We start from the raw sequence: 27,520 nt of genomic DNA, 5'->3' as shown, positions 1-27,520 counted from the left end.
AGCAACAGGGGTCACATTAAAATCCCAGAATGGTTTGGGTTGGAAGGAAATTCAAAGTTCATCTCACTTCACCCCTGCCATGGCAGGGACACCTCACACTGTCCCAGGCTGCTCCAAGCCCCATCCAACCCAGCCCTGGGCACTGCCAGGGATCCAGGGACAGTCACAGCTGCTCTGGGCACCTGTGCCAGGGCCTGCCCACCCTCACAGGGAAGGATTTCTTCCTGATCTCCAATTCAATACTGTAGGATCCTGGCTCTGGGTAACTAATGACTGGGAAGCAAAGTCTCCCCTGGTCCCGTGTAGCCTCCAGTGGATTTTGCCTTTGTAACAAATTACCCTTTTAGCTCAGAGACAGTATCTGCCTTGTTTTCTCCCCAGGCCCCACACGCCCAAGCACAGCCCTATGCTGGCTCAGCCCTTCCAGCGGGCGGTGAGGGCATTTCATGGCCAGGCAGAGCTGTGATTACAGCCCTTTATCCTCACCCTAATAAAAGGTGCAGGGGCAGATGCCAACGACTCCAATCTGGCACCATCACTTGTGGAGTCTCCTGCCCATAAACACAGGGGAGGGTTCAGCTTGACCACATGCTGTCCCACATTCAGAGCACAGAGCTGTTCTCCCCTCCAGGCCAGCCCAAGGACTCCAGAGCTCTCCAGCCTCGATGGTGCTGTGCTCCCAGCCCCTGTTCCCATGGCATGGAGAACATGAGCTCAGGTTTAAATTACACAGCAGGAAAGGGGTTAAAGTTTAAATAACTGTTTTGTATATGAATTAATGTATGTAGTTTTGAGCCAAAATATCTACCATTAATTTTTCCACCTATTTCAGGAGCAGTAAGATACACAAAGTAAAGTTTATTTTGGTACTTGGTATACTTCACTCTCATTAAAAATAAATTAATCAGCAAATTCCTACACAGCTCAGCCTTCTTTTATGTAAATACAAGCCAGCTGTGATGAATTACAAGGTGTTATTATCTCACACACACTGTATAATACTTCACACATAAGAGGTTTCTCTGCTTAGCTCAGCTTTCAACAAAAGCATCTTAAATAAACTGCAAGCAAGTTGTTTGGGCTGTAATGTTTTCACAGAGAAGGGATACACCTCACAAAGAGAGAGGGGCTCTTTACATGCCTCATTTTATAACAAGTTAAACTGAGGAAGCTCGTTCTGGAAAAAAAAAAAACACTCTTTTTTATACACAGAAGGCTCCCTAAAAGAAGATTTTAAAGCAACCCCACAAGTCAGTGTTTGGGAGCCTCTGTGCTGCATCCCACTGCTTTTTACACAGGGAAGGGAAGGCAAATATTCCCCAACACACACACACAAAGAAAGCAACTTGAGAAGGAAGAATAGTCACAACCAGGCACAGTTTCACTTTCACCAGACTAAGGAGTCACAAATTAAGGATTAAATTCATAAATTAAGGATTATCACCTTCTACTTTTGCTTAATACTTTTATTAGGAATAAGTCCTGATTTTATAGGGTTTATTCTTATCAAAAGCACACATGGCACAGAAAACAAACACACAGCAATTTAACCCAGACTGACATTTATTATTGACTCAGATTTTGGACAGGAGAGAAATAAAAACTCTTTTTGCCACTGACCTGGAAACAGCCTGGTGAACCATCCACCCACACAGAGCACCTCAGCCTCTGCTGATCTCATCAGTGTAGCTCCTGCTCCCCTTAATTGCTGTGTTGGCACCATTTGCCTGCACAGCCATAGAAAGTTTTCACTGGTGTTGAAGGATCTTGCTAAAACCCCTGGACCGCTGCTGCAGGGGATGGAGGATGGCAGAGTCCTGTCCCAGGGACACAACAGGGATGTTCTTTTCATAAAGGAGTTCCTAGAAGACAATTCTATAAAGAATGTGGAAGTATCAGCAAGGCAGACTGAACATCAGGTTCTGGGGCAGCTTTTAGTGCCAGCCCAGCCAGAACTGGGGCTTTAATCTCCCTCAGACAGCCAAAGTCACAGAGGATTGCTGGGGACTGTGCATTATTCTTTGCATTCTCTCACCCTTGTGCAACAAAGCGGAGAGTTCCTAAAAGGGATTTTCACAGAAAACCCTTCAGAATGTTAAAGCAATTCTTAACTCCAGTAATGCAAAGATGGACCATTCCATCTTGGCATCAGACATTTAAAATATATACTTAATATCTAAGTATGCAAAGCTCACATTTACAATTACAACCATTCAGGGAGCAGAGGACACCACTGTGTCTCTGAGTAGCAGCTCTTTAAACAAGGCAAGGGACAGAAATGTCTTTTTGAGAGAACTCTACGTCATGGTGAATACCTGGTTTCCTAAAGGCAGAAGGCAGCTCTGTCCATGTCAGCAAGGGCCACTCGGGTCCATAAAACGGACAGAGGTTCTTAAAACAATGAGCATTTATTTGCAGGTGAAGATTCAGGAGTACGGCTGCTCAGGAGGCTACCGAGGCACCACGGATGGGAGAGCTAATGAAATGTTTTCCTTCCAACAGCAAACTGTTCTTCCCAACCACGCAGCCTCAGCCCAGTCCCATTGCAGCCACGCTTCCCAAGCTGTCCGGGCACGTGGATCTCAGAGTCCTTCATCGTTGTACACGGGGGACAGGGGCTTGAGGATGCTGCGGGCGTTGCTCTCCACCAGCGGCCGCCAGCTCACCTCGCCCGTGAGCAGCAGATCCTCCCCGCTCAGCGCGTCCAGGTGCTGCACCTGCAAGCACAGCAAGTCACTGCCACGTGCCCATGGCCCAGGCAGCTCCCTCAGCAGCTACACACACACCTCGCTCCAAAAAGCAGCACAACAGGGACATTTCAGCCTACTCTGCCATTTGGGTGAGGTGGACCTAAAACGGTCACTTCCGACTGGTAAGGCCAGGATAAGGATCTGCAGATCCTCTGGAGTCACCTGCGTCACTGATGCCTCCTCTGAAGGTTTGGCAACAGGGCAAAGAGGAGGCAGCAAAGCTGCAGTGAGTCACTTCATCCTCCTGGTGGTTCCTGCAGGGAACACTGCCCAGGCCAGAGCCCCATGGAGAGCTCCCATCCTGCACACAGCCGAGGCTTCAGCCACAGAAAAATGGCCTGAGCAGGAGGGAACACCTGGGATTTATCACATCAAAGCACATGAGCTGGAAAAGGTGAACATGCAATGAATGCTCATCCTCCCAACAGAAGAATTCCCTGAATGGTTTGGGTTGGAAGGGTCCTTAAAGCCCATCAGGAACACCTTCCACTATCCCAGGTTGCTCCAAGCCCTGTCCAGCTTGGCCTTGAACACTTCCAGGGATGGGGCATCCACAACCTCTCTGAGCAAGATAGTTGGGATCTATTGTAATTTTAGGGTGTAATATAGGCAAATTAAAAAAAAAAAAAAACCCTCTCATCATATAGCAGAGGGTCAACTTGCTGCCACTGGTCACCCTAGATTTGGGAAATGGGAAAAAATAGTCTTTCAAGGATGAGTCAAAGACAATCCCAGCACCATTAGCTCAGGAAGGCTGGGAGAGCTGACCAGGGGCACAGTACATGCTGTGCTATCAGTATGTTCTCTGGCACCCACTAATAGCCACTGTTAAAGACAGGACCCACAAGAAACTGGGGACAACCTGGTACACAGTGTTATAGAAACAAAGGATAATTGGGCAAGGAGTTTCTCAACAGGGGAATGAATGGCCCATGGTCACAGAGGGTCACACTGGGAAGCCACCTAAGCTGTCTTGTTCTGTTCTGTCATGTCCTGTTCCTGACAGTCACCACCAGCCACTTCCCCAGGAGGAGTTAAACACAGCACACAATGCTCTTTTCCTTGTTCATTTTCCCTCCCTCTCAGAATCTGTTCATTCACAAATTTTGAGTCTGAAGTGGTTGTGGATTTAATAGCCCTGGGCAAACTTTTCTTCCATAAATCTTGCCAGTGGCTTTGGAACTGCATGTGCAATTGCAGCATCCCAATCAACTGTGCCAATGCTCTGTCCCCACATTCCTGTGTCCCTCAATGCCTTTCCTTCCTCACGTTTCACATGCCTTCAGGATTTCCCAGAGATGTCTCCCATTTTTTCTCCCATTCTTTTTTGGGCAGGGGATTCTATTCATTGCTAAAAAAGGAGCAGTTTCACTGTCACCCTTAGTGCTCCTGTCTGAGCCTTCTTCAGGTAACGTTTGATCTGTTCTGGTGGTCAGCACCCAAACCAGACACATTATTCCAGCTCACAATGGTACCAGACATGTAAAACTGGCACCACAGCAGGATTTTATCCTCTATTTCATTCCCAGTAGTTCTGAGGATTTGTTTTACATTTTTTAAACACAATGGAGTGCTGAACTGACATTTTTATAATGGAACTCAAGGCCTCATTCCTGTGTGGTAACAGTTCAGAGCTCACTGGTGCCTATGCAAAGCTGGGAATGTTTTCCTCAAGTGCACCACTGGTCTGCAGGAATGATCTGTCTGCACAGAACCTGTGCTCATTCCTCCCCAATGTGCCACATTTTCCTGCCTGATCACTCTTTCCTATTCAACTGCTGATTGCTTCAGACCTATCCTTTGCTTGAATATCCAGAAGTGCAACAAAGTCCCCATCTGGCAAGAAATTATCCCAAATTACATATGTTTTATATGTGCTTGTCCCCAGCAAGCTTTCCTACAGCTTCACCACTGAGCATCAGCAACCTTCAGCATTTAATTAAGCCAGTCCCTCCTGAGAACTCTCTGGCATTCCCAAAGTGTCCTCAGTCCCTTAGGAAGCTCAGCCCTTTATTTCTCATTTTCTCAGACACAAACTTATAATACTGTCTCTCCATACCTCTATCTGATCCTGATATGCTATTGGAAACATTACAGAGAATGATGTTGTGAAAGTTCTGGTCTTCAATTTCCTGTCCAACACCCTCCACTTTTACTCCATAACCTCTTTCTTTGGTGCCCACATGGATTTTATCCCACCAACATTTCCTAGAGATCTGGTTCACAAAAATCCTCAGGGCTGAGAGGACAAACACTACTCAGTGCTGTCTCCTCCAGGTAATAACTGAAAGAATCAGAAATAATTCTGGAAAACAAACCTATTTGTTTCTTTTCCTCAAAGGTCACCAAGAGACGTTGAAGCTCTTTGTGCTATTTCACTATGAGGAGAATCCCAACTCTCTAACACTGGTAACAATTCAACAACAAATTTGCAGCCTATTTCTGGCACATTTTGTCAAGCCACTCTGTAGCACAGGTCCAGAAATAGCTAAGCAGGACTGCCTTCAATATTCCATTAATTTCTCTGCAGCCATTTGTCATTAAACTGCAGCAATGATCTGTTCTCTCTGGTGACCACGGACAGGACCCAGGGCATGGCTGGAGCTGTGCCAGGCAGGCTCAGGCTGGACACCAGGGAAAGGCTCTTCCCCAGAGGGTGCTGGCACTGCCCAGGCTCCCCAGGAATGGGCACTGGGGCTGCCAGGAGCTGCCAGGGATGCCCAGGGTGGGGCTGTTGGGGTGTCTGTGCAGGGCTGGGGCTGCCCTGGCTGATCCTGGGGGTCCCTCCCAGCTCAGGACATTCCATGACTCTGTAATAAATATCATCCAGTTTTCAGATTTTTCTTTTCTTAGAAATGATCACTGATTATAAGAATGAGGTTTATGGTGAGAATGAGCTGCACAGGGAAGCAGTGGAAGCTCCCCGAGCAGAGCAAAGCGGGGCCGCACCTGTTTGCGCACGTACTCCACGAGCAGCTCCAGGTGCCGAGGGTCCTCACAGTTCCTGTTAAAAAGGTTTCTCCACAGAGCTGATGCCAGAACACGATCATCACACAGGATTCCCTAAAGGGAAGGACACAGGGGGATTAAAAACTGCACGTGAAGAAGGCCTGAACACGAGACACCCCCATTGGTGCACTTGGCCCCTGGCCACGGCACCTGTCCCAGAGCCCGCAGCTGCTGAGGGCTCTGCACATGGAAAGGCAGCAATATCACTCTTTCCCAGAATGGAAAAACAGTCCTGGCCTTAAATTAATTTACAGAGCAGTCTGTAACCAATTTTCTGGCAAGTTAATTTGGAAAAAACCTGGGTCAGGGTATTCCTAACGTCAGAGTTGATAACTGCATTTCTATGTTATGAAATCTTTACTATAAAAATGGTGATCTTACAGAGAAGGCAGCACCACCTCATGGGAATGTGTGAAGCCTACGACAATTTAAAAAGAAAAATTAAAGGATAATTAATCCAATGTTGCAGAACTGTAGTCTGGAGTTTGCTGTTTTTCTTTGCTTTTTACTTTTCATTCTAAATGAGAGAGAAATCCTGCTCATCAAGAACTATCTAGATTTTTCCAGTAAAATCAAATTTTAGCTTTGGTTTATAAAAGAACCACATCCATTAATGTTTTTTCTCCAAATTCTCTTGAACTTTTATTGTCTTTTTAGATTATGTAGTGTTGTCACCACAGGCTCATAACTCCTGTCTTCTGCTGACACATTTACCAAAGGCAAAAGCCTTTAAAATATTCGGTTAAAAAATTTTAAAAGTCAACATTTGTCTTTAATCAAAGCAAACATTTTGTTCCCAGAAAGAATGTCAACATAGCACAAGCAGACACATCCTGGTTATACTTAAAACTAGATTAAACCTTGCATGTGTAACACTGTCCACAACTCTCTGAGGTTACATTCACAATATAATACTAATGCAAATCACTGAGCAAAAAACCAATATCATGATGTGAATAAGAGCATCTGAAGAGCAACACTCACAAGAGAAAAGAAACCCCAATGTAATTGTATTTTCCTCTTGAAGGTCCTGCAGACACTTATGCAGAGTGGTGCTTTTGCCTCCCTGCCTTATTAGGTACTGCCTGTAAATATTCTTGCATAGACTCCCTATAAATATTCTATAAATCCTCTCTTTGCTTTCAAAGTACAGCTGAGTACAGCAGGATTCAGAGGGAGGAAATGACTTAGGGGTGGCCAGTAAGGGATGGTGAAGCAGCAGAAAGAACATCCTACCTTCCACACCCATGGTTTAAATCCATATGCCCTGTGCAGTTTTCTTCTAAGAATTTTCATCCAAGGCTGCTTCCCTAATGTAATATTTCTCCAAAGAAATGGGCAGTGAATGTTTTCCCCACCTGGACTATTCTGTGTTCAGGAATTAGATGGTTTACTTGTTGTACATTCCCTGAAAACAGCCTTCTTACCTCATCGTATCCAAACAGAGCTGCATAGAAATTTTCTGCCATCCTTTTCAACTCTTCTTTTAGAACAGTAGAATTAATCTGAAAAACAAACCAGAAAACCATCAGTAGAGGCCTTAAGGAAGAGGTGAGGAGATAATATTCCCAGTTTCACTGTGAGTGGACAAAGAGCCACCAGTGCCCCAGCCCACCTGAGTGAGATTTGGCTGCAAACAGGAGTGAGTCCCTCTGGAACGCCCCTGACACAGCTCCATCAGTTCTGACACAGCTGAGGTTGGTGTTACCCAGCTCACAACTGGCAGGAGCATCCCAGCCCACAGCTCTGCCTCCAGCTGCAGGAGGGGAGAGAAAATGCTGCTGAGGGAGGGTGAGGCAAGGCTGCCCTTGCAGTGGCAGCACAGCCCAAGAGCATGGGGACCCCTCTGTAGTCAACTACTGAGCAGCTACTCCACACCTTCATCCATCCATAGAAATTCAAAGATTTTTCACTGTTTTTTTGTCCCCAAAGGACAGACTGCAGGGATGCATGTGCTACTACAGTGGAAGAACAGGAATGCTAAAGACAGAGACACCACCCTGCCACTGCTCCTCCTGCACTGTCCAGACTGACTCTCAGCCAGCAATAACATGAATTCTGCCTCCCCAGCATCTCTAGCAGCTCAGATTCACAAGTTTTTGACTATGATTAAACTTCTTTCAGAGTCTGTGATGACACAGCAACTTCCCCCACGCTCTAAGTGTGACTCAGTCCAAGTTCCACACTGACCTTTAACTAAATTTAGTAATTGCTTCAGTATTTGCTGGGTTGGCCTAAGCCACCCACTGGTGTGAGAACTGACCCCATGTCAGCTTAAAATGGGACTGGACCAACTGCTGGGTGCAGAGGGATGGCTGAAATGCCTCCTGTGCATCTCCCTCACCCACACTGCCTGTCCCTCTTGCCTCTGCTCTTTACCTCTGCCAACAAAGTGATGCAGTTCCTCTCCCAAGGGCCCAGCTACACTTTGGTAAAGCTTCTTCTTTGTACTGACTCCCATGAGGGATCCAAGAGACACAAGGCATTTCTTTTCTACAGCTCTCATGTGCTCCAGAAGTACAAAAGACAAGGCCAATAAGCCCGGCACACCAGCAGGACACTCAGGTGTGACACTGCACTCTGCAAAGACAGGATTCACAACCAGCCCAGCACATCCACCACACTGGGAACCCCTTGTCCTGAATCCTCTCTCAGTATCCTTGTGAGTATTCACCTTGGCAATTACACAACAGCTTTTCTATCAAAATATGAGTTAGTTTCTGTCAAGTGAACAAATTTCCACTTCATATACTCTTCCCTTAAACCACTGTCTTTTTTCATCTGTCGATTTTTATAGCAATGCACATAGTGCAAACACAAGGAAAATTCCTTTTATGTCAGTTACTCATATTTTTCCATTAATATAAACTATTAAAATCCATGCAGATATTTTATAGGCCATCAAGATTTGGAGACTGGTTATTACTGAATGTTTAAAAAAAGAACTAAACATAAGAAATCAGAGGGTTAAATGATGACTGCAACTTCTGTAATGACTTAATTAAATTTTTATTGAGTACATAAACTATGATGTCATTTCTACCCAACCATGCTCAAACCTTCTATGCATGTCAGAGATCGTGGTTTTTCTCAATAGAACATACTTCTAAATAAGCTGCACTTCTACAGCTCTAATAAGGGGGAGCAGGTCTCATGTAACACACTCAATAAATTATCCTTCCATTTTAAACAAACAAATTCCATGAGTTATTATATATTTGCCACGCACTTTTTATGACATAATAAAAATGTTACCTCAAGGATTACTTAACACATACTACAAATGTTACAGCAGGCAACTGCAAGGGGCAAAGAAAACAAATAGTCCCATTACAGAGACAAGTCCTGGACTATACATCCCTGGGGAAGCAGCTTTCCCTACTAAAACCAAAGAGCAGCAGCTTTAGGTTAGCAAGAAACAGACTGATGAAGGAGATAAGCAAGTTAAACAAACATGGCAATAAATACATCTTAAAAGACAGTTTCAGATAAAAAATCTGAGTTTGGGGATGGAGCTGTATCTTATGCAATGAAATGATATTTAAAGAAATATTGCAGTTTCTGAAGAATACAACTGGCATCAGTCAAGTACAAACACCGAAGGAAAAAGAATCCTTCTTTATAAATCAAGAAAAATGAGCAATTCCAAAGCAGTCTTTGCTGGAAGTGCTTCCTCTTTCAAAGCTTGTACAAGTTCTTGCCACTGGCAAGTTTCAGGATCTGGTTGGTTGTGATTCTGCTGACTCTTCCACAGTTTGTTATTAAGAAGAAAAACTGCTAGAGAATTCCAAGTGAGTAATTGCTAATAACAAGGAAAAAATCAGTAACATCTGGAGCTCTTCTTGGGACCTTGCCCCTTTGCCTTCCTTGGAGCAGCCCAGTGCAGAGCTGCCACTGGACAGATTTATGGGCTGAGTGACACAGTACTGTGTTAGTTCAAAACAAGGAACCCATTTTTGGCACACATCTCACCTTTACAAGACCTCTGAAACAAGGAAATGTACAGCTAACATTATCTCCCTGCTACAGGTCACAACTGTTCTCTGAAAGGCTCCGTGAGCCTTTCTGTGGGAGCCTTTCTGTTCTGCCTGTGGGACAACTGCAGCAAGCAGCTGCTGGATTTTCCATGTCACAGTGAAAAAACCATCTTCAGCCTCAGGGAGTTCATGTGCATCATCCAACAGCCACGTGCTGAGGGTGACTCTGCAGCAAAGTCTCACAGAAGGTTTTGTATTCTAAGAAGATTTCTAGGGAAGTAAGAGCACAGTGCTCTCCTGTCCTGCTGGACACGTAGCAAAAGACCTAACACGTGGCCATGGTGTTTAAAGGGAATGCTGCTCTGGAATTAGTCTATGTCAGTGTCCTCTGAAGGACCAAGAGCTTCCTCTGGAGATGAATCTCCTCCTCCTCCCCACTTGCTTTGGCTCATGGTGCAGAGCAGAATCAGTGTGCACAGACTGGAAGGTAACAAATGACAGGGCAAGAGGAACAGCCTCAAGTTGTGCCAGGAGAGGTTTAGATTGGACATGAGGGAAAAGAAACAACAGAAAGACTTTTAAAACACTGGCACAGGCTTCCCAGGACAGTGGTGGAGTCACCATCCCTGGTTCAAAAATTGTGCGGATGAGGCAGTTGAGGACGTGGTTTAATGGTGAACATGGAGGTGCTGTTACACTGACTGATGGGGACTGGATGATCTGGATGATGTTTCCCAATCTTGAAAATTCCGTGGGCTCTGATGTGCTCTGCCTGTCAGAGCCACCAGCCCAGGGGCTGAGGTGCAGCCCATCCTCTCAGAGCAGGACAGGGGATCCCTGGCAGTGTCACTGCCCCAGCTGGGATGGCCATGGCTGCACTGCCTTGAGCACTGCAACAGGAGTTTCTTTCTGCTTCAGCTTTTGCCAGCATGTGTTGCACCCTTAAGCTACTTTAACACATTAATCCTTCCATAGACTATAAAGCCAGAAGGGGCACTTCTAACTGCCTTGTACAAGCACTAGTCATTGAATTCCAGGCAGCAATTCCTCTCTTTAGGCTGCAAGTTATGCTTGAACTAGACTTTTTTATGAAGAGATTTCAGCCAGAAGAAATGATTAGATCATAGAACCTGACCCTCTGCATATCACAGACCATTACATTTCACCGAGTTCCCCCTGTACTAAGCTCACTAAGTTGTGTTTGGCTAAAGCATATCACCCTCACAGTTGAACATGTGTATCTCATTTCATATTTCAATTTTCTGGCTTGGGTTTCCAGCCCCTCATTCTCATTATACCAATCCTGCTGGAATAAATAGCAGGATTTATTCTGTACAATGTGTTTGCTCCTGTACCTGTACAGCATGGATGTGCCAGCAGAGTCATCTCTTCAAACCAGGACTGGGCTCTTCCAGGTGTCACCCCACACCAGCAGCACCCTCCTGGAGTGGGCAAAGTTGCAACAGCAAAGCAGTGGTTTATGCTGACAGAGTACAAATTAATCCATGCCTTGTGCAAAACAAGTTCCACAGGTCTGAGTGCACTCATCTTGTCACGGCTGAGTCCACTCTGGGGGCTTCTGCAGCCCCACTGCCATAAACTTCAGCCACTCTCACTCACTTCTGACTGCCAGAGCAGGAATATCAGCAAAAGTTCCTCAAGGAGATACAGGACCAAACTTCCATGGTAAAAAATGCCACTCCAGAAATATTTAGGCTTTTTAATGCCTCCTCTCTCAAGTTGGAATAGGACAGAATTACTTGTAATATGGTTTATGCTATTTATAAATAATATATAAGCACTTGCAGTTATATATGGGCTTTTTGAGTGTTTGCTCAAAACACTGTGTTAAAACACACATGACCTTAAATGGGCAAACACAGCCCTTTTATTTCATCCTGTAACATCACTACTGCTTGCAGGACAGTAATTTTAACATGACTGAGACTGTAGCTAGAATAAAAAATATTAAATTAATAAAAAAGATTAGGAAGATTCCTGTAGCAAGGAGCCATAACAGCCAGCTCCTTCAGGCGCATACTTGTGAAATGACAAAGATATTAAAGAAATTTTTTTTCCAATCTTCAATCTTTGAGCCTTTTATTAACTGCTCTGCTACTTTGTCTGCAAAGCAGATCACTGCTTGTAATTAGCCACAGCTTGAGTCCTGTATGTTTTAAATATCAACTCTTCTGATAAATTCTATATTTTTTAATTAAAAGTAATTTTGTAATACACCTCCATAATCATTAACTTCAGAGAACAGTCTTCAATATTCAGAGATAACCTACCCCAATATTCTTTTAACCTAGACAAAAGGTAAATGTTGGGGTGTGGCAGAACCAGCTCCTGCCAAAATCTTCAATCCATAAAATACAACATGTTAATGGAAAAAGTTGTGCATGCTCTACCTTCACAACAATTGTGCAATCATCAATAAGTTATACAACATTACCTACATCTTTCAGCAAAAGCAGATGCTCACCCCTACCTTTCTGCTACCCAGAAAATGAGGTTTGTTCCCGTCGTGCAGTTTATTAATTTGGAAGCACTGCCATGGTAAGAATTACAGATGCAGAGCAGATCGCAGCACAAGCTGAACTGTATTCAGTGGCTTACTCCAAATTCCTGCTTCCCTGCAGAACGTGGCTGGCAGAGCTCACTGATAACCTCTCAAGAGAAGGATCAGGGAGAAGAGGTCAAATTGCTGGGCTCTGTCAAGTTGTGCTGATTCTCTGTAAGGTGAGCAGTTGTCAAAGGATTTTCTTGTAATGTCTCCTGAAATACCTAGTTGCTAAAAGCCTAAAGCTAACCAATGTGTTTCTGAACACACCAGAATCAGGAATTCAGCCTGATCAACTGCTAAGGGAAATTTCAGAACCAAGTTTGAAAGAAGCACCCGGAGAAGACAGTAGCAAAGGCAGATAAATCATTAAGGTAAATGTGCACCATGAGCACTCACAGAGTTCCTGTAAAGCTCCAGCTCCTCACTGAGACAAACCCCAGGGCCTGTCAGGAAGTGCCACACACCAGGAACACTGACCAGACCAAGGGGCCACCTACCAGGGTATCCTGCCTTGCACAGCAGCCAGAACCCCTGAGAAAAGGCCAAACCCTAGAAAAGCTGATATATACTCCTTCCAAAGATTCTCCCAACTAATTTCAGCTAAGGATACCTCCCAACTCTTGCTATTTGTTTAGAGAGTAACCTCCAAAAGGTCTCCATGTCCAGCAGCTTGTGCAGGGAACTCTCTGCACTCACAATGTGCTTCAGCAAGAAGCACCCTGGTCTGTACCCCCGAGGAGATCCATCTCCTCCTGTGGGGACCCCTGGCTCCTGCTGGCTGCATCTGCTGGCCCAGTCTTTCCACAGGATCAGGCAGTGAACACTCATTGCTCCATCACCTTCTCACAGCACTCAGGATTTTGAGAGTCAGAGAACGATCCCAGACTGGTTTGGGTTGGAAGAAGGGACCTTCAAGCCCATCCATTTCCACCCCCTGCCTTGGGCAGGGACACCTTCCACCAGAGCAGGCTCCAAGCCCTGTCCACCCTGGCCTTGGACACTCCCAGTCCATCATCTTCCAGATGTGATCCACCCATACAGAAAGGCTTCTGATAACTTAATAAAAGTCAAAAGCAACAAAATTCCAGGGATCATAAAGTACTAAAACAAATTAAACATCTTAGCTAACATTACCAGAGAGACAGGAAAGGTGGCATCCATTCTGAAAAGTCTTTCAGCAGAAACAGATAAGTACAAATTAGTAGAAAATACAGTAGATGAAAATAAAAATCACAGATAATTATGACCGGTAATATTCAATGCTGATAAAGGTACTTGTAGTAGGTATTTTAAAAAAAGTCCATAAAACCTATTTAACAACATGCACACATTTGGCAGCTACAGTTTTGAAATGGATCTTTAAGAGAAAAAAATTAAGTTGAACAATTCAATAGTGAAGAAAAAGATACATACATTTTAGGAATTGTTATGAAAGGAATATAAACCAAAAGAGGAACCCTATTCTGCATAAATCCATAATGTACTGCATATAAAATGGTGTGCATAATTGTCACCTTTTGATCTCTGAACAAATCTAAAAGTAGTAGAAAACACACAGAAAAGAACATGATGACATGATGACACATATGAGCAAACACTCAGGAAACTTTTCAGGATGAAGTGAGGAAGAAGAGATGATGGAGAGGCAAAGTCATGACTGGTATCAAGGAGATAAACAAGGAATTACTGTCCACTGTTTCTCATTAAAAAAGATGTAGTAAAGAATCTAATGAAAATGACAAAATAATATTTTAAAATATAAGTGTTTTCTCATGCAACACAATTAAGTGGCAGGAGTCACTACCACAGGGCATTAAAGAGCAAAAATTATGGAAGAGGCAACAAAGGCTGCACATTCCTGGAGGATTCCTGTCAGTGATCCCTGTGCAGATCTCGGGTTACTCGTTAGTGAATGTCAGGAGAATGTACCAGAAGGAACTGACCCACAGTTCTGCTTCTTGTCCTTTATCCCAACTATCTCTGGTCATTGGCAGCCACAGCACACACTGGATCTTCATCTGACAGCAGCAGGAGCTCTGAGCATGTTCAGCTTTGTCCATTTTTTTGCTGACCTTTGCAGATACTGCTGGTATCTCTCCTCTCTGGGTCTCTGTTGTTTCCTGCCCTGACTTCCAGCAGGACAGGCACAGCTCATTAGATGATCCTGGACACCAGACTCAGGTCACTTTGCTGACTTGGCAGGAATTTCACCTGAAAAGTGCTAGTGCTATTAAAAAGCCTGCTCCCTTACCATAGCCTTTAATACCCTCATGGGAAGAGGTTACATTTTATGTAGCAATATGAGTAAAAATGATCCTGCTCATACCAAATAGGTCATCCTCCCCTAGGGGAAAAATACTTAAGAACATTAAAAAAAATTTTTTCTCCAGAATTTGGGACCAAGACCAGCTTCTGTTGGAAGGGAACAGCAAGGCACCCATCTCCTCTCCTAAAAAAACTGTCCAAAAAATGTTTGTTTCATTTCAAATGGAGTGATAATTGCAGAGTCCACACAATTAGTCAGCAATTAACCAGCCTAATCCTTACTGCTACAACCTTCATCCAGTGACAGAGGCCAGGATAAATGCAAATACTCACAATTACTATCACCTTTTCAAATTCATTTCTGTATGCCTGGCAGTCTGGCTGATTTGTGTTTGCTCCATCAGCCTCTCCTGGCAGGGCCCTGCTCGTACGTGACCTGTTTGACATTCTCCCATCAGTTCCACATTTGGGTAAAATTCTAATTTGAAGTCGCATTGCTTTCACCTTCTACCAATATTCTGCACCTTCTGGTTTCAATCATAAGCTGAGAAAAACCCGATTTCCCCAAGCATTCCTCCTCCCCAGGGCTTCAAACACACACAGGCCACAGAACAGTTAACAGTTAAATATTTTCTTGCCAATATTTTAAGAGTGCAGAAGGTTCCAAATTGCTGGTAAAATAAACAATGCCAGACTGTGAAAACTCCTGCCTGCCATATACTCTGATGTTAACAAGAGTTTCTTTATTACTGTAACCTTTCAGAAGAGAACAAAAATTATTTCTCTACCCTAGTTCTGCCCTCAAGTAAAAGGCAAAGGAGGAAAGCAAACCATGAAAAGGCTGCAGGGTAAGATATTGTGAGTTTTCCATCTTACTTCTGCATTTCATTCAGATTCGATGCTGCTGTGAATAAATGAACTTCCAGAAGATCCTAAAAACATGGGCAAGGATTTTTCCTTACACAGTTTCCTGAATAACACGGATTAAACCTATATATAGGTTATCTTCCCTCCTGCAAGGGCATAATAAAACAGGAAATACACAAGTGTAAATTTAGGGTGCTCTCAAGTAGACACATCATTATTAAGCTCTTGGTACCTGGCTTTGTCCTCTGGGGCTTTAGTCCTGTATGTCTACCAATTACAGGGGCTCTGACACTTTCCCACTTTTAAAGAATGAAGTCTTCAAACAGCACCTCCAAAGAGAACTGCTGGTACTCAGCATCAATGAGACAAGTGACTCCAGAGCTCAGGGGAACCCCCTAAAACCCCTGCTCACCCACAGGCCTGCCTTGTGCTCCCTGCCAGGCCCTTCTGCATGCCCAAGCCTTGTGAAAACCCACTCAGACCAGGGCTGCTCATTTCACATTACAGACCAAGACTGCAGTGACCCCATCTCCCATCCATGACAGCCCAGCCATAAAATTGTCCCTTTTGTGTGCATTTGCTCTCCTGGCCACAGGGCTTCCTGACTAACTTGAAAATCAACATGATGAACACTTTGCTACCAACTAAGAGAGATCTCCAAGATTAGATATGTTGGTATTTTAAGCTTTGGCATTATTTCCTGACCTTTGAAAAAAATAAAAACATTCAAGTTCTTATGGCAGTGTAATCAGAATTAACTAATTAACAGAGACAAAGCAAGTGCTGTGTAAGACCAGGAAGAGAAGAGAAAGACTGAGGACAGAAAAAGGAATAGAATCCATTAAGATTCCCAGACCAGAATGGAAAACAGCAAAGCACCTCAGTTTCCCCAGATTGTACAGAAGTATCCTGTGCTGTGGCTTTAGTAGGGCTGTAAAAGAAACCAGAGGAGTCAGCAAGTGTGGCAGCAGGCACTGGGATTACTGCAGGGATTGCACTTGCACTTCCTGATCATTATCTTTTCTTCTCCTGTGGGAGCAGTTAGCAAAGGCAGTCAAAAAAAGTTTCAAAGAGCTGCCACTTCTGTAAATGGATAAAACGGGCCAGAGGACTCAGAAAATGGAAGCAAAAAATAAACAAAGCTCCAGCAATAAAATACAAGACTCAATCCTGAAGTGGAAGAAGATATCAGTGACTTTCTATCTGCAGAGAAAAGCACAAGCAACAATGTGATTAAAATGTATGGGAACAACAGAGCAGCTCTCAATGGTTTGTTTGGCTCAATTTAGAACCGACTCTGGTCTTGGTATTATTTCTGTTTTTATGGAGGAGCTTGAAAGCACCTTCTGGGGGAAGAACCTTACCTATGGAATTATTATATTAATATGTTGTATTAACAGACATAGAGTAATATAACACTGAAAAATACATAATTCTGAAAAAAAAAGGTATCTCTAGAAAAGGTGCCACAAGGCAGCTTCCAGTGTAATTCCTGCAGGCACTCAAGCAAGGCAGAGAACATGCCAACAACACCACCTTACAGTAACAGGATCCAACACATCTGGGAAATTTAAATTGATTTTTTTGTGCCAGAATTGATTTTTTTTATGCCAGAAAACTGGGGCAGGCCGTCTGAAGAGAACCCAAGCATTTATTATTATACATTGATTTCAATACCAGGTATCCTCAGCATGGCCCAAACATTTCAGCCAGGTGTGCTGGTTCCACAGATGCTGTCTCTAGAACAACTGCATAACAAACAACTTGAGGGAGAGATCCATATTTCAAAGCTCCATGTGCTGGTAAAGCTACATTTGTATCATTTCAGTTTGTTCCAGACATCATCACAGCTGAGATAATTCAAGGTAACATTCCATGCACATGCACTATCCTGCATATTTAAGTTATTAAGATTTCCAGAATCAAATTTACTGAATTTCCTCTGGAAAAGTACCTACTATTATTCATGCATGAAATGACAAAGTACTGGAAACTTAGTGTGAACTTTCAAGCTCTTTGAGAAAAGATCAAGGGTTGATGAACTTTTTTAGGTGATGTTCTTGAAACAATAACTTCAGGTAAAACTAATCATACAATGTCTGGTATCCTATTTTAAAAATGCCACAAAAACTACACAGAACAATTTTCTATCTCACTACTCTGGCAAGGGTATAGTTTCTTTGTTGTTTTTAAAGGGAACTAGAAACTGGTGAAATTTTATATATTCCAACTGGTCATCAAAAATCATAACATTTTTCTCCTTAAAATGTCCTAGTAAAGCATTTCAAAATATACATAGATAATTTAAAACTCAAACTTCTCTTCTTTAGTTTTATAGGTATTTAAAAACCTTTTTCAACTCTACTGAACACTATCCTCTGTCTCATATCCCAGTCCATTTCCTCAAACAAAATCAATACTTTCTCTGCAATGTTTTTCTTCAGTACACTCCCTTCATCCCAACTCCCCATTCCAGCCCCAAAATACTGCACCCACTTTCCTCCTGCCCCATTCTCTCTCAAAAATGTAGTTTCACTCCTGTGTATCCAAAACTGACTCCATGACTTCCCATCAAATTTTAGAGCAGGCCTGGAGAGGACCTCTGGACATCCCAGGACAGCAGCTTCCCACTTCAATTCATTATTTCAAAATTGTATCCATTTTACACCGTGTCCTCTCATCCTCTAAAGCCATTCTACAACTCGCTGGTCTCACCCTGACCATGCCTTCTCAGTCTTTATTCACAAGGCTCAAACTTTTTGTTCTCCACAGTAAGAATAACTTAAACAGAATGAAACTGAGTTTAGGAAATTCTGTAGCTCCTGTAAGGTAAATAAGCATTTTTAATCAACTGAAATTTTCTGATTATGAAAAAAGTATCAAGACAGAAAATAGTGCTCAAGTTCCCAGAGCCAATTTCAGCTCTCAGTTACATGTATTGATTCTGATGCTGTTACTTCAGATGTACATGAGTGTAATTGAGAGCAAATTATGGGTCACTGGGTATAAACAGCTCCAGCTAAAAGTGTAACAAAGGCTGTATTGTGCTACACACAGCAGAGCCAATAAACGAATTCAAAAGACACCTAGATGTGTTCCTGGAAAAAAAAGGGGGTAGGAGTCTAAGTGGTCTGGTGGGAAAACAGGAAAGTGAGATTATGACAAATTAAAACAGGTTTGGCACACTGGGCTGGACAGCCCCTCCTAGTCCTATCTCTTTTAGAACATTTATTTATTATAAAATGAATTTGCAGCTTTAAGAACATTTATTAATTATAAAAGGGATTGTCATTTTGTACTGAAAACAACTTTAATTCCTTTCAGCAGCAGAATGCCACCACCACAACCACGACCAAGGCAGGTAAAGTGAGACTGCAACCAGTTACAAGTATTGGAATAAAGCCTGGTGGATCTTCCTGAGACACCACAGGGTTTGTACCCAAAAGTATTAGTGTGGGGTGCTTGGAGGAGGGAGAAGGGGTGTGGAGGTTTTTTAGGGTTGGGATTTTTTGAGTGGTTTAAAGTCTGTTATTTATTTATTTATTTATTTAACCTTCTTATCTCCTGCCCTGTTATCAGCTGAAATCCTGTTCCAGAGAATACCCACATGTCCTTCCCATCAACTCTGCAGCTTCATCTAAGGGTATTAAAACACACTTAAACTTTTATCACAACTTTTAAATCCACACTTTTAGTAAAGCACAATACTGATATCAACCAGGTTAATTCTCAGGTGGCTCCAGAACTCACTCAGGGAGAAAACAGCAGCAATGTCCAGTCCTGAGAGAATTCCCTCTGCAAACTGATGAGGCAGCTGCCAGCTTGCACAGTGCAAATCCATTCCCTGCAAGCCACGAGGTGGAGATCTCTGGCAAAGCAGGATCCAAAGGAAGTCTTTTACCCAGCCTAATGTTACTATTAACACTTGGAGCCATTGCATCAAGCCAATTTTTCTGTTTGTTTTTAAAGTTTGATAGAAATGTCACTAGTGGAAAAATTAAGTAAAGAGCACTGGTTAGCCACAGAACTGGACACACCTGGCTGCAAACCCACCAAAAGAGACTGACTTCATTAGTACTAGGGACAGCAGAGTAAAATTTATATCTGAAATATGCCTGCACCAGTAGAATTTGCTGAGGCTACAGACTCTCAGTGTGTTTTTACAGCTGTGTCAAGTTTGGGTTTCTGACTCTTGCCGACATTCAGGAGTGCTGAAGGAGCTCAGGCTAACAGGTCCCAAAACTTTGTAGCAGAGATTTAGATCTCAGCAGTTTTAACAACCAGGTTTTGAAATAATACAAACTCAATTTGGAGCTGGAGCTGATGTAAATTTGCAGTTAAAATGCTTTACATTCTACCCCTTTGGGCTCCAATGAACCAGTTAAGAGCAGATGGCACATTTCAATAAAGCATCAGCATCACCTCAGGAATACAGTGTCCATTTTCTGCATCAAGTGCCAGCATTGTTGCTAGATTGGAAGCAAGCTAAAGAACTGCAACTTTGTATGTCAGCAAGTTAAACTAATTGCATCCAGACAGCAATTCCACCCAGATGCTCTGTCACTTGTACCACAATACAGGAATCTGAGTTAAATCTTTACCTTTGATACACTACATGAGAGAAAAGGCAAGGAATGGACCCCTAGGATCTATGCAAATGAAAATTTCGTTCTCTGAATGTAGTTTCTTTTCACTTATCTTATTTCTGAGAAAGACACAGATTCTGAAATTTAAGAGCACCAACACAGGAACATTAATGTCTTCTTTTTATCTATTATTCTTAATGTATTTGACCACCTTCTTTTGGAGGCAGAATATTTACTGATTGCTGGACTACATTGAAAATAAATTGCTACTACTACTTGAAAATAAATTGCTGCTATACATACCCTTCCATCAGGTCACATACCCTCTGTCATTACCTCAGCTTCAGTTTAAAAAAATCATTAGGGATAAAGAGGTCAAGATGAATAAAAAGCATGTAGCACTTGGGAAACTGCCCTTTATTGGTCACTCAAAACTCCTTGCAATTGCCAAAGGTGAGAAGTGAGAAAGATTTCAGCCAGGGTACAGCTCTGTGAAGGGAAGGAAAGTGAGTGGAGAAGAGTGAACAAGCATGGAAAAAACAGAACTGCCTGTGCAGGGGCATGAGTGAAGTGGGATGTGAAGCCAGAATCACTGGCAAAGACAAAGGAAAATGAAGCAGTGACAAGGAGCAAGGGAACTGGTAACATCTTCAAACATCAGGGCAGAGATAATTTTCATCTAACATACAGTAAATGTTACCAGAAGAGACCAAAAAGTTTGTTCATCTCAACAAAATCCCAGAACTTTTGGGTCATCCCATTCCACCTCCTGCCATGGCAGGGACACCTTCCACTATTCCAGGCTACTCCAAGCTCCATCCAACCTTCCAGGGATCCAGGGGCAGCCACAGCTTCTCTGGGCACCATTGCTGACAGGGAGGAATTCCTTCCACATGTCTAACCTAAATTCCCTCCCTTTCTTTGTGAAGCCATCCCCCTTTGTCCTGTCACTGCAGTTCCTGAGGAAGGGTCCCCCTCTGGCTTCCCTGCAGGTGCTGGGAGGTCTCCACAGAACCTTCCCTCCTCCAACCTCAACAGCCTCAACCCTCTCAGCCCATCTCCTTAGGGGACTGACTGTGAATAATGACTGAGAGATCAGGAATAAATAAAAGATTAAAAAACCAAACCAAACCACTACAGATAATGAAAGCCCTCCCTGAGACTACAGTGAAGAGAACAGTCCTGATTTCCAAATTTACACCCCAGGAGAGTCCACTCTGCTTTCTCACCCTCCCTCAGTGCCTGCTCAGGAGTTCACTGCTCACCCAAGGAGGCTCATTAAACCAAGGGGCCCCTGAGCAGCTCAGCTGCACTAAATACATCCAGGTGTAACTGCCTTGCAGATTAATCCCTGCAGCTTCTTCCTCTGAGCATCTGCTATGGCCACATAAAGGCTGTGCTAGCACCAGGCCACAGTCTGGTGTGTTACAGGAATCACAGCAGGGCCAGCCAAGCACACTGGAGATTCCACTGCAGGGTCATTCCTACAAGGACTGCACAATTTAAATTCAAGGGTGAACTGAGCAGATGCCTAACCTGACAAGGCAGGGAACAAATGGCATTCCAGCAACTTCAGAGCTCCTTGCAGTTGCATGACACAGCAGCCATGATACTGCAAAATGCAAGTATAAACACTTCAGGGTACTGACTGGATGAAAAGATAAAGACTCTGATGGGTTTTTTTATACTTCAAGGAATTTTGTGGAGAAATGGGATAGTTTAGTTTGCATAAATGGAAACCCTGTGCATCCCTTTAAAAATAACTGCCTGCAAACATTATCTTTTTCCCCCTAAGGTTTACTGTAAAGCTCTCAGTGCAGGCCTACCCTGCAGCATTCTTCACTTTGGAGCCTTGCATGGCTTAAAGGACAGCAAACAGCCAAATCTGCTCCTCTTTTCTGACTGCTGCTCCCAACCCTGCACAGAAAACTACAAGCCAGCACTTTGTTCATATGAGACAAAATTAGGGACAAAAGAAACAGACAAATGATCTTCTTTTCCCAAGGTCATTTTCTCCATGGAATCAGACAGATGCTTCAGGTGTTCTGGAAGGTGACATGTTTGGCTGGAGTTTGTTCTGGGTTTGGGAGGATTTTTTGCTTTTCAAGAAGAAGAACCTTAAATTTACACTCAGAGTAAAGATCTGAGCTGTGTATAGCTCCTAGAGAAAGCAGAACGAACCAGAGATATGATATGGAAGGCACTGGATAAGACAAAAATGCAGAAGCTCTTTCATTCCGTTTTTTTCTCCAGTACATCTGATTTGTTAGGCTCACACACACTGCCCTACCAGAAAGAGAAGATTCCCACACTGGAATTTATCTAAGCACATTAACATAGCAAAAAACCCTCAGATGTACAAATTTAAATTTAATTCAAAAGAAGATTAACAGGATGTCTTGTCTATAAGAGCAATGTGCAACAAAGTAAAGCTACAGAAGTCCCAACAACAGGGAACAAACCCTATTGCTAAAGGAATAACTGAAGTTATACCAGAACCAACACCTTCTAAAACCACATACAAAATAAAGAATCAGAGAGAAACTTCTTGAATTTCTAATGTGATTGCATCCCAAATCCTGACTCACTGGTTAATTCCCTTGTCTGGCACCACCAGGAACATCCTGGCAGCTTCTCCAATAGAACTGACAGCAAAGGCTTAACAAATAAGGAATTAATTACTGCTATATGAAAATTGTCACTTCTTTAACACTGAATCACTGAACAGTTCTCTTCCTTTTTGACAACACAGATGTTGCCAGGCCTGTTCTCCCACAGAAGTGCTCTGAACACAGGCAGCCTCACCTGCATCAGGTCTGCTGTCACCTACTACCACTGCCTCTCCAATGCCTTCTCTTCAGGCAAACACCAACACAGGGCTGAAGAACCACATTTTCATACTTTAGGTACAGAAATTACCATTACAACCAATTACCATAACCTTCCTCAGAAGAGGCCAGAATGATCCAACCTTCCTCTTCCTTCAAAATTGCAAATGAAGTCTCCTTGGAACTACTCTCTCTTTAGAACTTTCTTCTTTTTTTTTTTTTTTTTGGTGATAAAGATCAGATATAGTGAAAATCCAAAATTAAAAATACACAAAGGACTAGGTATAGTCCTTGGAACTTGACAAAGTAGGAACTTGACAAAAACCTCTTGTTGATTAACGTCCCTTTTACCACTTTAGATATGTGGGATCTCTGAGGTGCAGAGAGACCGAGACCACCCTTGGGGGGCTCGGAGGTCCTGGAATGTTGCCAGAAGTGTCTGGTGGCTGGACTTTGATCCTGCACGGGAGACGACACCTGTATGAGGATGGGAGGATTTCACTGGGGTAAATGGTGAAGGGATAAGTTAATTAGAGTGTGAAACACAGGGTTTAAGATTTCTGTACAGGGGGGTCTAGAGAAGTAAGATGGAGGAATTGGGGCGTGTCCTGTCCTTCTTCGCCTCCATCTTCTGTGGTGATGTTGGCACTTTGGGATTGGTTATTACTAAAGGTGTACTGGTCAATAAGGGTGACAGGTATTGGGGGAAAAAGGTAAATATTGTATACGTAATTTTGAGTATAAAGATAGGTGACCGCCCCGGGGGCTCTCAGTGTGCCCATGGCTGACATGCTGTGCAGACCTCTGTCGGGCCGAGAGAAAATCTTTTAGATAAACAACTAATAAATACTGAAGACCGAGAAAAAACCTGAAGACTCTTTTCGTCCTTTGGAGCGCGGGCTGCCCAAGGCTACCCCGGGCCTTTCCAGGTCATTAAAACAGCCGAGAAACTGACAAGACACAGAGAACACTCAGAGCTCTGCTGGAATTACTGAAGTTGTTGCTATTGATTTGGCACCAGTCACATTCCTCCCTACCACAGCTGCTTATTCCTATCCCCATTCTGTTTTAGCAGCATCCATTCCTGCAATCACACAGCAAATCATTTAGGAAATGAATCAATTTCAGACAAATCAATACCTTTATCCAGGTCATAATGCACTTTCAGAAAGAAGGACAGTGCTCAATACAGCAGCTGAGGGAATGAACGGTCAGGAGTGAGGGCTGCAGGTACCAGCTTAAGCTAGAAAAGGAATCAACCAGTTGGATTCTTGGGCATTTTTCTAAGATATTTAAATCCAAAAGAGCACTGAAAGATGGGAATCATGAGGATTAACACCAGCAGAGAGGACTTACCCCCATCACCTTCCCACGCTGCTCCACGTCCTCCCACATGCAGTGCACAATGTAGCGGCACATGTACTTCCCCGTGCGGCCCTCCTGCTTCAGCCGCACCAGGCACATCCTGCAAGAGCACACACCACTCAGCCCCCGGGCTTTTGTTAAAGGGAGAGAGTAAATTAAATACATTCCAGCTCATTTAAGAGTTTTCTTACAGTATATGTTTGTGATCAGGAGGAAAATACACATGGATTCTTTTTTTTTTAATAAACCACTACAAACATTTCCATTCTGTACTCAGGAGCTGCATCTGCTGGATTTTGGCCAATCCAGCCATAGAAGAGTGACAGTGGACTCTATTCTTGCTGACAGTACTGTAATCTAGTTAAACACTACTGCAACCTGAATTCCTCAGCCTTAAGAACACCTCACCCTCTGGAGGAGGAACACATGGCTTGTCTAATCCAGGCTCCGAGCCAGCTGTAGCTCAGTTGGTCACTCAAGGGCTGTAAGAGCCCAACTAGCCAAGCTGGGAAAGCTTAAGCAAGTTACAGACTCCAAACAATCCAAATTAACAATGTCCTAAATTACTTCAACTACAGGGGTATTAGTATACATGTCCAGCCACCTGGCAAAACCTCCACGTGCAAGACCAGCTCAGAGACTTGTAAGTGCACTGAGATCTTAATGAGAACATCAGGTTGAGTTGTTTTACTTTGTTTTTAAGCATTAAAGCCACTTAAAACTTCATTGCTGCTGTTCTGTCTACAAAATAAAAGAATAATTTTATTTTGCCTCTCATAAAACATCTGTAAAGAGCACAAACTGAAGCCCAGGCTGATTCCTCAGTGGGCTGGGACCAGTCCTGTCACCTGTCCCATCTTCTCTACCTCATTCAGCAACTCCTGGTCTGAAAGACAGAAATGCCTGTCCAGGACTGACTGAGTGACTGCAGATGAGGTAATGCTCAAACACTGGGGCTCAAAGAATCCACTGCTTCTCACAGACATGCTAGGAAGGAAACTGCTCCCTGTAAAACCAACAGAGCAGAGCTGCTGGAGGCCACTGTGGAGCTGGTGCACACTAACAATGGTGAATGTGCCACAAGAGCTAAAAGGAAAATATGCTTATTTATTGATGAATCTAATGAATAGGTTCATTTCTTTAGTGAATATAAGATCTGCAGGCATTAAAAGTATTTGGTGACCAATGAATGCCAGCTCAACAGGGAAAATCACAAACACCTGAAGTGTGCTGAGATGACCTGTAAAGGGACAGATGTCCATCTTTATAATGGGTTCTTTCTTGTGTATGGATTAGTAAAGGAAACATTTTTTAGCCTGTTAAAGAAGTAAAACTTACTGCCAGGGACAATCAGAGACAAAAGCTAAAGGCAGCAAAACCCACAGCAATCCTATATTCTTCTTCCTAGTCAGAATCACTGTCCCACCACACAAATGCAATTAAGATGGTACCAAAACCAAACCCTCATTTTCTCACAGAAGGATGGCAAAGCTTTCTGTTCAAACAGTGGTCAGAGAGCAGCTGTCATAGAACAGCTGTCCAGGTACCAGACCTTCTACAAAACAAATGCACAAAGAGCTTAAAACTTTCAGTGTACTTCTACCAGTTTCAAAACCTTTGTTCCTCTTGTGCATTTACATAACTGAATTGCACAAAGGAGTGAATTACTGAATTGAAAATTCTTACTCACTCTTAGCAAGACAAAAAGAAAAAGACTCAGATAAAAGACTAATTTTGTGTTAAGAAAAGCATTTTTATACTTCTCTTGCTGAACAGCTGAACTCAGGGGTGAAAAACTCAGGGGAAAGAAAAGCTCCCCCTGAGCAAAAATAGTGTTTCCCATCCTGTGTGCCTTGGGTGGTGGAGAAGCAGGAGAGAGCAGTGCAGAGACCAACAACTGGTCAGTGATGAGCAGGACTCGGCTGGTGTGCAGGGGAAAACCTGTTACTCATGGAGCCTAAAAGGGAGCTCTTGTGTTTGGATGCACAGTGCTGACACAGAGCTGTTCTGCAGCACCACCAGTGAGATCATGGAATTTTGCAGCTTATTTGGAAGTTTGGTAGTTTGTTACTACACCTGCTGTCTGAGGTGACACAGACTCTTTAAAGCTGTAAACCTCCTAACCAGATCACCATAGCCTGAAACATTTCATCATTTCACTGCACAATCTGTTCTGTAATTTAGTCAAATACTGACTCATCTCCATCAAACCCTGAAAGGAAAATTACTCCAAACTATCTTTAGAAAGCTGTACACCTCACATTAGTTGGGTTGGATAATTTTTGCTGTATTAAGTTATGCAGAGAGACTACCTTAGAAGAAAATCTTAGCATCTTAGAAGAAAGGATAGTGGAAAAGGATCAGGAGCCTCTGTATCTCAACCCTCATCAGCTGAGATGTTGTAGTTTCTCACAACAGTCTCAGCCAGCTTCTGTCAGTGCTCCCAGAGTGCCAGACTGGCCTGAACACCAGAAGTGGTGGTTGACACCTCCTGATCACTGCTGTGAGGTGCCCTGTGCCATGCACCAAGGTTTGATGAGCCATTAAGGGTAAAGTGAACCTTCCTGTACCTGGCCACTCATTCCTGCTCCCTCAGCTGCTCCAGAGCAACTATTTCTGCAGCTACACTATAGCTGCTCAAAGAAATTACTCTGGCTTTTAACACCACAAATATCAACAGCATTTTTGGAAGGCTTTATTCTGTTTAACCCACTCATGAACAGCTGCCAGCTTGGGGGATGGCAGGAAACTCCTGAACTGACTTTTCCATCAGCTCCCTTGTGACATTGCACTTCAGGGAATGATGATTATCAGCAGAATTCTGACCAGGTCCTAATTAGGTTTGCATGTTCTCCTGTGCTCCAGCCTGGCCAGCTCCCCAGTACTGCTGTATCCAGCACACAGAGCCCAGCCTGGCTCTGCAGCCTTCTCTCCCCTGGGGCCTTTCTCAGGCTGCTGTGGCCCAGTCCCTCATGTTAAGGTAGGAGCAACTAAATGCTGGAGACATTCCAAATAAACTTATTCTTAAAATCTCTCTCAAGCAAGACTATCCTGATGCAATTAAGACACAAAACATAGAGTTTATTCCCTTTCTTCTGAAGCACCACATTTCAAAATGGCACTGTGTCCTCAAGCATCTCTGTGCAAATCAGAGAAATCTTTTCTGGCAGGAGTGGTTTTCTACATATACTTGGTAGTTTTCACTCCCCTCTGGACTTCCCGAGGCTGATCAGAACTTTCCTAAGTGCAGATTTCGTTAAGAAAAACAATGCTCAGATGAGTTTTTGCAACAGGTCTCTGAGTCTTT

The 27,520-nt window shown here is 43.3% G+C and overlaps 1 protein-coding gene across 2 annotated transcripts in view; it reads right to left on the bottom strand.

Annotated features, from left to right (window-relative positions):
• Positions 1-1,545: 1,545 nt before the first annotated feature.
• Positions 1,546-27,520, bottom strand: part of LOC132078767 (ubiquinol-cytochrome-c reductase complex assembly factor 1) — a 46,911-nt gene continuing 20,936 nt past the window's right edge. The window contains exons 7-11 of one of the 2 annotated variants that reach the window (XR_009419296.1): positions 24,205-24,313; positions 7,187-7,264; positions 5,700-5,813; positions 2,316-2,717; positions 1,546-1,875 (exon numbers count right to left, since the gene is read on the bottom strand). Coding sequence is in view for 1 of the 2 variants with exons in the window: in XM_059481085.1 (XP_059337068.1) it covers positions 2,583-2,717; positions 5,700-5,813; positions 7,187-7,264; positions 24,205-24,313 (436 nt within the window). In the remaining variant the exon portion in view is untranslated. Of the gene's footprint in view, positions 2,718-5,699; positions 5,814-7,186; positions 7,265-24,204; positions 24,314-27,520 lie in introns of both variants that reach the window. The other variant, XM_059481085.1, reaches the window with a different exon arrangement.

Source organism: Ammospiza nelsoni, chromosome 12 (assembly GCF_027579445.1).
Source record: "Ammospiza nelsoni isolate bAmmNel1 chromosome 12, bAmmNel1.pri, whole genome shotgun sequence".
Classification (NCBI taxonomy): domain Eukaryota; kingdom Metazoa; phylum Chordata; class Aves; order Passeriformes; family Passerellidae; genus Ammospiza; species Ammospiza nelsoni.
This window is presented reverse-complemented; position numbering and strand designations above follow the sequence as displayed.